This window comes from Trachemys scripta, chromosome 2 (genome assembly GCF_013100865.1).
Source record: "Trachemys scripta elegans isolate TJP31775 chromosome 2, CAS_Tse_1.0, whole genome shotgun sequence".
Lineage (NCBI taxonomy): Eukaryota > Metazoa > Chordata > Testudines > Emydidae > Trachemys > Trachemys scripta.
This window is the reverse complement of record NC_048299.1, coordinates 221,339,689-221,350,452: the sequence shown is the minus strand read 5'-3', so window position 1 is coordinate 221,350,452 and position 10,764 is coordinate 221,339,689. Positions and strand designations below refer to the sequence as shown.

At 41.2% G+C, this 10,764-nt stretch overlaps 1 protein-coding gene across 1 annotated transcript in view; it reads right to left on the bottom strand.

Annotated features, from left to right (window-relative positions):
- Positions 1-222: 222 nt before the first annotated feature.
- The window catches only part of YTHDF3 (YTH N6-methyladenosine RNA binding protein 3), a gene marked incomplete in the record, with an annotated part of 38,866 nt that continues 28,324 nt past the window's right edge, over positions 223-10,764 (bottom strand). The window contains 1 exon segment of the mRNA XM_034762995.1: positions 223-1,193. Coding sequence (XP_034618886.1) covers positions 1,170-1,193 — 24 coding nt within the window.

Here is a 10,764-nt window from a genome sequence, read left to right as displayed (position 1 = left end):
TAAAAAATAATTTTCAAACGGTAAATTAAAAATTTAGCATAGAAGTATTCAGATTAATACAGTATCTTAAACACTTTGTTAGATAGCTTTAGCCAGTAACAGGTACACATGGATGTGAACACAGACTTGATCCACTGATCAGTCTTTTTCCAAAAGTATTTTGAATAGAGAGAATGCCTGAATACTGTGATAATAGGAGGAAAAAAGTTGAGAAACAGTATATGCTTGCTAAACAAGAATTATGTTTATTTAGCTAGTGAATCACCTAGAGGAGTAAATTTTCACTTCCATGATAGCAATCTGTCAGGCTTGCAAACACCCAGAAATAGGAATTAAAGGTTTTAAATGTAGTTATAAAGGTCATAAAAAGTCTGATTTAGACTGAGGTACATTTACTCAAAACTGAGATTCATTGAGTGGTAGCAAACAAACAGTTCCTCAGACAAATGCACTTTTTTCAGTATACATATTACAGAAAAAATAAAGAAGTGTGCATTAACCGGTGCTGTCCACCAAGCTGCATATTAATATTCTCTTACACCAAACAGTTTGAAACAAGGGAAATGTCATTCTAATATAATTTCATGTTACGTTTCATTTGGCTAAACTGCATCTTAAAGTTGCCTTGCCATATTAAAAGTTTACTACAATAATTTTCACATGAACATTTAGACTTGAGTTTTACTCCAGGACTAAATATGGCATGATTTTGCTTTTAATCTGTTGAATAGCTAAAAACTGACAATTAAAAAAAAAACTACAACAAAGAAAAAGTAAGTTGAAGCAATGTGAATCTCACATCATTGAATCACTTCTAATGGTTAATTGTTAGTATTTAACAAATTCAAAGAGTTAATGAATCCTTGCATTCGTTCCGTCTCCTGTGCCTTAGCTAGGATGCATAAATACAAAAGACAGCAGATACTGGTAAAAGCTTCATGACAGAAAGTGCTTGACGAAGTTACAGTTCTCAAGTGTGTTTGGTGAGAGAGTATAAGGGCAGATGCACTGATGAGAACCATTACAAGAAGAGTCAATTTCGTGTTAAAGTGTTCAAAGATGTCACCTTAAGCAGAAAAAAAGCTTTAATAACGTCTTCTTAGACATATTAGGCATTTCCAGAGTCTACATCATTAGTGTTGTAATTCTAGCAGGACATCTCCATATAGTTATTGTTTGTTTCTATTTCTCTCCTGCAAAAAAAAAAAAAAAAAGGGAAATAAAGTTAAAACAAGCATTTCCACATTAAATTCTGATATTCCCCCCTCATTAGAGCAGTAATAATGTCACTTGTTAAGCATGTCAACTTCCTTAAAGAATGCAGCATGTTTTATAGTAAATGAAATCAATGTTCTGTATGTATTCAGGCAAAGTGGAATTCTTAGTTCAGGATAACTTTTTTAAAGTACAGTGGAAATTAAAAGGCAAATCTGTTTAAATGACAATGAGCTGTTGAAAGGAACACATCCCACGGTTACTTTTAGGCACCATACTGGAGAAATATTTGCTTCCGTTAAAAAGACATTCCACTGAATGAAATTAATAGTCAAAGGGGGGATGGGGGGGGAGAGGCGCTATTCAGCATTCAAGCAAGAAAAAAAAAATACCTTAAATTTGCTAAATTAAGTTGTCAGCAAAATGGACTATATGTTTAATTAGTAGAGTTTTAAGTTTCCTTGAAGCTTTTTATTCCCTACAGTTCTGGAATCTAGAAGGCTATTGAGGTGATAGTCACTAGACAGGTTTCAGAGTTGCAGCCGTGTTAGTCTGTATCCGCAAAAAGAACAGGAGTGCTTGTGGCACCTTAGAGACTAACAAATTTATTTGAGCATAAGCTTTTGTGGGCGACAGCCCACTTCATCAGATGCATGGAATGGAACACACAGAAAGATGATATTTATACATACAAACATGAAAAGGTGGAAATTGATTGGCCTCTTACAGTTGGCATGGTTACTTTCACCTTTTCATGTTCTCTGTATGTATAAATATCTTCTGTGTGTTCCATTCTATGCATCCGATAAAGTGGGCTGTCACCCACGAAAGCTTATGCTCAAATAAATTTGTTAGTCTCTAAGGTGTCACAAGTACTCCTGTTCTTTCAGTCACTAGAGGTTTCATCCAAAACTCAAAGTCAATGTGAGTCTATTAACTTCACTGTGCTTTGGATGAATTCTGTGCCACTACTGCTGCACATACTGTATCACTCTATGAAAAAAATAGCTGTCATAATTAAGGTCCACATGCACCAATAAATGTAGGTAAGAAGGAATCAACAGTAGAGAATGTTGGGACAAAACCTCTCCATTTTTTTTAGAAATTGTTTTTGCTATTAACAGGAAAAAAGTGATTGGGAGAGAAGTGATTGTGCATTTTAGTGTTTGCATACACACCTATGTTTTATAAGTGCATTATGTAGTATAGTAAGTTAGTGATACATAGTGAAAGTATTTTCAATATTTTAAACACTCTTCTGGAAAAGTTCACATACAGAAAGGCTTCTGCTGTACTCACAGGTAATTTTCATTACAATTAAAAGGAGGAGACTAGATTAAATTTCTATTTTTTTACTAACTTTACTACGTTTCTGGTATTCAACAAAAAAGTAGCACGATGCTAGGATGAGATAAAGAACCTCTTAAATCTGAAGAATGATTGTCACGTAACATGCTGAAGCTACATAGTGTTCCTCACTGTTCATATTAGGCAGGAAAGAACAGAATCCTGAATGAATGCTTCCAGGAAGACAGACTACAAGAAAGAAGGTACACAGTAGCCATATATGACTGAAGCTGTTCTTATTAAAAAGTTCAGAGTATGGCTGAGGCCATGAACTGTACAAAGAGGTTTGGTACTTTGATGCAACACCTTTGCAGCAGCTCACAATGGTGCACGGTTAGACCCTCACCACTCAAAATACAACCATTACACACATTGGGCCAGATTCTGTCCTCCAAATTGCCTGCTTCACACTGCTTTGACAGTGCAAATTATTTGTATTACAATAGTTCCTGGAGTCCTTAATCAGGATCCCACTGTGCTGGATGCTACACACACAAAACCCACCCCAAAGAGCTTAGAATCTAAACAAACCTATCTTAAATATTAGTAAAGGTATTCTCTGTTTCCCATTTTTTCATCATTTTACTAGGACTGACTTTTTATAGCAAAAGAGTACATTGCATTAAAGCAGGGGTCAGCAACCTAAGGCACGCATGCCAAACACGGCACACGGGCTGATTTTGAGTGGCACGCAGCTCCCTGCCACAGTCCCGGCCCCCAGCCCCACTCGACCCCCCCCACCCACCGCTCTCCCCTGCGGGGGCAGGAGGCAGAAGCTTGGTCCTGTGGCAACCAAGCTACCCTTCTCCCCCGCTTCTTCCCCCAGCATGGTGCTTTCCTGCCCCTCCTCCTCTCCTTCCCTGCGCCAATCAGCTGATGGCCCTAGCGAGGGGAAGGGGGAAGCGCGGCAGCGTACACACAGCTCCATAGAGGACGCAGAGAGGGGTAGGGACGGAGCCGAGGGGAAGGGGATGAACAGGGCATATCCCTTCCAGCCCCCTGCCATGACTGCTCAGGGCAGGGGGCTGCGAGCACCCCCATGAGCCGAGCACCTCAGCCCTCTGCCCTGAACCCCCCCAACACACCCCCAGCCCCCTCCCCTGCACCCCCCCAGCCCCATCCCTCTGCCCTGCCCCCCCCATACCCCCAGCCTTCTGCCCTGCACACCCCAACACACACTCAACCTTCTGCCCTGCACCCCTACAGCCCCAGCCCTCTGCCCTGACCCCTGAACCCCCTACACACACCCCAGCCCTCTGCCCTGACCCCTGAACCCCCTACACACACCCCAGCCCTCTGCCCTGACCCCTGAAACACTCCCCCACCCCCCGCAGGCCCTGATCAGCCCGCTGCCAGCCTAGGTGAACAGAACCCCAGGCTGGCAGCGAGCTGAGCAGGCTGGTGGCGTAAGATCAGCATTTTAATTTAATTTTAAATGACGCTTCTTAAACATTTTGAAAACCTTGTTTACTTTACATACAATAGTTTAGTTATATAATAGAGACTTATAGAAAGAGACCTTCTAAAAACGTTAAAATGTATTACCGGCACGCAAAACCTTAAATTAGAGTGAATAAATGAAGACGCGGCACACCACTTCTGAAAGGTTGCCGACCCCTGCTTTAAAGCCTGCAAAGGAAAGGATTTTTTAAAATGGGAAATTAATGAACCATTCATGTGTATTAGTATGTCATTGGTGCATTTCTCAGGTGGCTGAAGACATTTGACCTCATTTCTCACGGTGTAAAGGCATGCAAAAATAGCCTACAATGCACATTCTGTCACAGCTTATTGCTGTATCATTAGCAGACCTCCACTTAAAGATGCAATATTGTAATGTGAAGCAGTGAAAAAGTGCACAAGACCGAATGATTTCGATTTAGGAAAGGTTTTGTTTTTAAACAATATTGCACTTCTGAAATACTTATATTATACTTGCAAATGTTGTGAAGAAAGAGTTAACTCATGGAAGTAACCTCAAGTATATATTTGCTAAAAAGTGTCTCCCATTCCCAACCAACCCCCCACATATTAACCATAGAGACCATCCTGATGCTTATTTGCATTTTTATACATAGCTTCTGGATTAACACACTTAAATCAAACGCTGTCCTTCACGTCCAAGAACATTTTTCTAATGAATAACCTAAAAAGTAATCCCACCCCGAAGATATCTGCTGATTTAAGAGACTGAAGTTAGGCATCTTCCAAATTTGTAAGTCTCAAGAAAATCAGGCCTTGGCTACACTTGCAGCTGTACAGCGCTGTAAATTAAACCTGTCTTCGTACAGCTGAGCAGGGAAAAGCGCTGCAGTCTGTCCACACTGACAGCTGCCAGCGCAGTGGTGTGGCCACACTTGCAACATTTGCAGCTGTGTTGGGAGCAGTGCATTATGGGCAGCTATCCCAGCATTCATGTGGCTGCAACGTGCTTTTCCAAAACTGGGGGGGGAGAAGAGGGGAGGGGGTGGATTATAACAGGGAGTGTGGGGGGAGAGTGTGCTTTTTGGAGCATGTCAGCTCTTTATTTTGTAAGTTCTGAACTCCCGGCCCTCTGCTCATTCATTTACTCACTCAAAGCAAGCTGAAAAATGTTTGCTTTTCTCTGTGGTAAGAGCTTTGAAACCAGCACTTCCGCATTCCTGCGGCCGGTCACAACAATGGAGAGGATTGGCCACTTGACAAGGTGATTAGTATAGTGCTGCAAGCGTTTACACTCACACCCGTGAGTCTTAGCCACTCCGCTGCAGCGGTTATTCCTCTCGGAGATGTGGAGTATCTGCAGCGGTGTACCCAGGGAGATACAGCGCTGTAAGTGCCCTGCCAGTGTGGACGGGGAGTGAGTTACAGCACTGGGGGAGGCTTTACAGCGCTGTAACTTGCAAGTGTAGCCAAGGCCTTTGTCTTCAATTCCATCAGAAAACAAAAAAGGATGTAGTCTTTAAAAACCCTCCTTCTCCAAGCCCATACTACCTGCATATTTTCAATTCCTGAATGTATGCACACATGTGCGCACACAGAGAGAAACAAACTTTACATTTTTGCTGCCTCGTAGATTTAAAATTTTGAAATCTCATTATAGAGTGCATAGAAGAATGTGTCTCAAATGCATTTGAAATGGTCTTTAGTACGACAAGATGAAAGAACAGAAATACATTTGTACACTATATTGCTTCCCCCCCCCCCAAAAAAACTACTTAAAGTAAAAGTCCATTTAATATCAATTCCCTTCTCCCATCTTGACAACCAGGCAGGTGGGGGAATCAAAATGGATATCCAGCTCCCAGGACAGTGTTTTGGCTCTCAAAAAGTGAAGACAGACCAAACAATAGAACACCTTTATCCCAGGCTTTCCATGATTAGAACAGAGCATCTTTGCTTGGGAACATTTTCCAGTGTACAGTCTGAACTCTCCCCGAGTTCCCATTCATCTACATTCTTTTCTTTACTTCTCAAATTCTGACTATCAGAATCTTTCCCAAATCTCTCCTTGACACTCCAGGATTGAAAGCTCCTTCAATTAATTAAAGTTCTTTGCCAAGGGACGACAATGCAGTCTGTTTCACTTTAGAATTTATTGCAAGCAGTGATGTTACTGGGCTTTGGGTGGAGTTTATCGACAGCACATGGAGAGTAATTAGCATTTGAATTAAAGCTACATGAGACTGCAACAGCTGGTTAATGATAACTGCTAGCTATAGACCACATGGTGAGCAGATTTTGCTACATATACTAACTAATAAAATTAGGGGATGAACCTGGAAAACACTCAGGCTTTGGAAATGCATGCATCAATCCAGAATATACAAACATGTGGAACTGATAATATAGCAACTTACGTTCAGCTCTTCCATATTGCCTTATATTTCATGCAAGTTCAGTTCTTTCTAAATTCAGGTACCAACTGAAGAATCACCAGATGAAAAACTCTGCAGGAAATTATCCTCTGAATTATGAATTCAATGATGTACCAAGATGTTATTTTAGTTTTCCCCCTATTTTTCCAAAACCCAAAGTCATGAAAATGAGTAGCTGGCTTAACTTGAAACTGTTTCCCATTTTGAGATCAAAATAACCAATGAAAGAAATGGGCAATGTAACTTTTAATGCACTTTTTAAATGGAAGGGGGAGGAAAAAGTCAAAGGGTAATTTTTGATGAAAAATTTAAGGCAGCAGTCTGACAAAAAGCAATAGCAATATAAACAGAACATTTTATTAATTCAATCCGAAAAAGAGCTGTAAAAGTTCAAGAGGATGGGCGATGTATAAAATCTATTCATGGAAATTGTTAAAATGTATTTATAGAGCCCTGCAAATCTGCTGGTATTCACGGACTGTTTGCGGATTGTGGATCGGATGTGGATACAAATTTTGTATCTGTGCAGGATTCTACATTTACCGCACAGTGTGCTGGAAATGCAAGCAGTCACAACAGATCTACACATAAAAGACTTTGCTAGTATAGCTCTACTAGTATACTAAACCTACAAAGTGGTGCAACAGCATCTATACCAGGGGCTTTTGCTGACAGCTATTTCAGTCATAAATCACCCTTTATCACACCCATAGGCAACATAGTCATGCAATCAAAAGTTTGTAGTGTAGGCCTGGCCTCAGTATAGAGAGCAAGGAAGTGAAACTGACCTGACTAATGAACAAAATGCAAATCATAACAGACCATCATTATTTACATTGTCACCTGAAAGTGAGAACAGGCATTCACAGAGCACTTTTGTAAATAAAAAGTGGGTAGCATTATCTCCAGTAAATGTAAACAAAGAAGTAGGACTGAGTCAATCTATAGGCTCTAAAGTTTTACATTGTTTTGTTTTTGAGTGCAGTTATGTAAAAAAATAATTCTACATTTGTAAGTTGCATTTTCATGAAAAAGAGATTGCAACTACTGTACTAGCATAATATGAATTGAAAAATGCTATTTCTTTTTTCCAGTGCAAATATTTGTAATCAAAAATAATATAAAGTGGGCACTGTACATTTTGTATTCTGTGTTGTAATTGAGATCAATGTATTTGAAAATGTGGGGAAACATCCAAAAATATCTGAATAGCGTTCTATTATTGTTTAACAGAGCAATTAAAACTGCGATAATTGTAATTATTTTTTTAAATCTCGTGCTTAATTTTTTTAATGTGGATACGGGTGATCCAATCTATATTGTATGTGAACTTTCAAAAAGCCTTTAACAAGGGCCTTCACCAAAGGCTCTTGAGCAAAGCAAAAAGTCATGGGATAAGAGGTAAGGTCCTCTCCTTGATCAGTAACTAGTTAAAAGATAGGAAACAAAGGGTGTGAATAAATGGAGAGTTTTCACAATGGAGAGGCAAATAGTGGATTCCCCTTGGATCTATATTAGGACCTGTGCTGTTCAACACATTGATAAATGATCTGAAGAAAGCGGTGGACAGTGAGGTGGCAAAATTTGCAGACAATGCAAAGTTACTCAAAGTAGTTAAGTCCAAAGCTGATTGCAAAGAGTTACAAAAGGAATTTCATGAAACTGAGTGACGTGAACAACAAAATGGCAGATAAAATTCAATGTTGCTAAGTGTAAATAATGTACAGCGGAAAACAATCCCAGCTATACACAGCTAATTTAGACCCCAATTTTGTATCACCCACTTTAAGATCTTGAAATTATCATGGATAGTTCCCTGAAAACATCTGCTCAATGTACAGCATCAGTCAAATAAGCTAACAGAACGTTAGGAACCATTAGGAAAGGGACAGACAAAACAAATTATAACGACACTATAAAAATCCATGGTATGCCCACACCTTGAATACTGCATGCAGTTCTTCTTGCCTCACCTCATAAGAGATATTAGAATTGGAAAAGGTGCAGAGAAGAGTAACAGAATGATTAGGGGTGTGGAACAGCTTCCATATGCAGAGAGATTAAAAACACTGGGACAGTTCATCTTTGAAAAGAGACAACTAAGGGAAGATATGATAATGTCTATAAAATCATGAATAGTGTCAAGAAAGTAAGTGTTATTTACCCCTTCACATAAAACACAAGAAATAGAGGATACACAATGAAATTATTAGACAGCAAGTTTAAAACAAACATAAGGAAGTTCTTCTTTACTTAATGCACAGCCAACTTGTTGAACTCGTTACCAGGGGATGTTGCGAAGGCCAAAAATAGAACTGGGTTGAAAAACGACTAAGATAATTTCAAGTCCTTCAATGACTATTAGGCAAGATGGTTAAGGACTTAACCCCATGCTCCGGGTGTCCCTAAACCGCCAACTGTCAGAAGCTGTGATTGGACCACAGGGGTTGGATCACTCAATAAGCTGCCCTGTTCTGTTCACTCCTTTTGAAACATCTGGCACTGGCCACTGTCAGAGAAAGGATACCGGGCTAGAAGGACAATTGGTCTCACCCAGTATGGTCATTCTTATATCCCTTGTATCCTCCTGAGATCTCAATGAAATATTCCTGGAGACACACTTCAGTCCTCTCAAAGGTTTCTAGGGATGACAGTCTTATTTCTTCCTCCATGGTAGGATACTTCCCCACACCACCACATTGTAGGTTTGGCTAGCACCACTGCAGCAAACAGGCTAGCAGCATGCAGGCCTGCGTAGTTTCAGGATTCCAGCAGCACCTGTGCTCCCTGTGCCTGTGTTACCTCAGGAGTGGGATATCAACTGAAACTACCACTGCCTGGGGAAAACTGTCAATATTCAGTGCCATAGCCCTATACTTATACCATGGAATAGGGACATGAAACAATAACATTTCGGTAACTGAAATTCCTTTCCTTGCCCCCCATATCAGCCACAGCCCTGGTGAGTATGGCACAAGAGTGGTGCTGCCCAGAAGCGCTGCAAAGCTAACCTTGTCAATAAGCATGTCTTAAATGTTTTTACGGGAATAAGGGAAGGGAGTTTTGATTATCTTTTCCTTTCCATTGTGACTGTAAATCCAGTGATACATGTGTCTGTCTATCAGCAGCTGCTGCAGTTGCAGTCTTGAGGGATGCCCCCTCCACAACGACCCTCATGAGGAGGAGAAAGAGGAGGACTAGAGAGAACATAACAAAGACCAACAACAGGCTAGGCCCGTTGTTGGAGGGTGGATCAATAACAGAAAATGTGGAAATGGCAGAAGTGTTAAATGACTTTTTCGTTTCAGTTTTCACCAAAAAGGCAAGTAGCGATTGGACATCTAACAGTGAACATCAATGAAAATGAGATAGGATCTGAGACTAAAATAGGGAAACAACAAGTTAAAAATTACTTAGATAAGATAGATATCTTCAAGTCACCAGGGCCTGATGAAATACAATCTAGAATACTCAAGGACCTGAGGAGATATTTGAGCCATTACCGATTATCTTCAAAAAGTCATGGAAGATTGGAGAGATTCCAGAGGACTGGAAAAGGGCTAATATAGTGCCAATCTATAAAAAGGGGAATAAGGACAACCTGGGGAATTACAGACCAGTCAACTTAACTTTAGTACCCAGAAAGATAACGGGCGAAATAATCAAGCAATCAATTTGCAAACACCTAGAACGGGGGCGGACAAACTTTTTGTCCCAAGGGCCATATCGGGGTTGCAAAACTGAATGGAGGGTCAGGGAGGGAAGGCTGTGCCTCCCCAAACAGCCTGGCCCCCACCCCTTTCCGCCCCGACTGCCCCCCTCACAACCCCTGACCCATCCAACCCCCCTACCCCGCTCCTTGTCTCCTGACCTCCCCCTCCTGAGACCCCCCCGACCCTAACCACCCGCCCAGGACCCCACCCTGATCCAACCCCACCCCGATCCAACCCCCCCGTTCCCTGTCCCCTGACTGCCCCAACCCGTATCCATACCCCCACCCCCTGGCAGACACCCCCCCCCAGGACTCCCACGCCTATCCAACCCTCCCCCCCCCCCAATTCCCTGTCCCCTGACCACCCTGCCCTGAACCTCTGTATACAAGTGTATACATGTATAGCAAGTGCCACATAACTCAGATTTAGGAAGACACCCAGTCATATTTATAGGAGTACTTGTGGCACCTTAGAGACTAACAAATTTATTAGAGCATAAGCTTTCGTGGACTACAGCCCACTTCTTCGGATGCACGAAAGCTTATGCTCTAATAAATTTGTTAGTCTCTAAGGTGCCACAAGTACTCCTATAAATATGACTGGGTGTCTTCCTAAATCTGAGTTATGTGGCA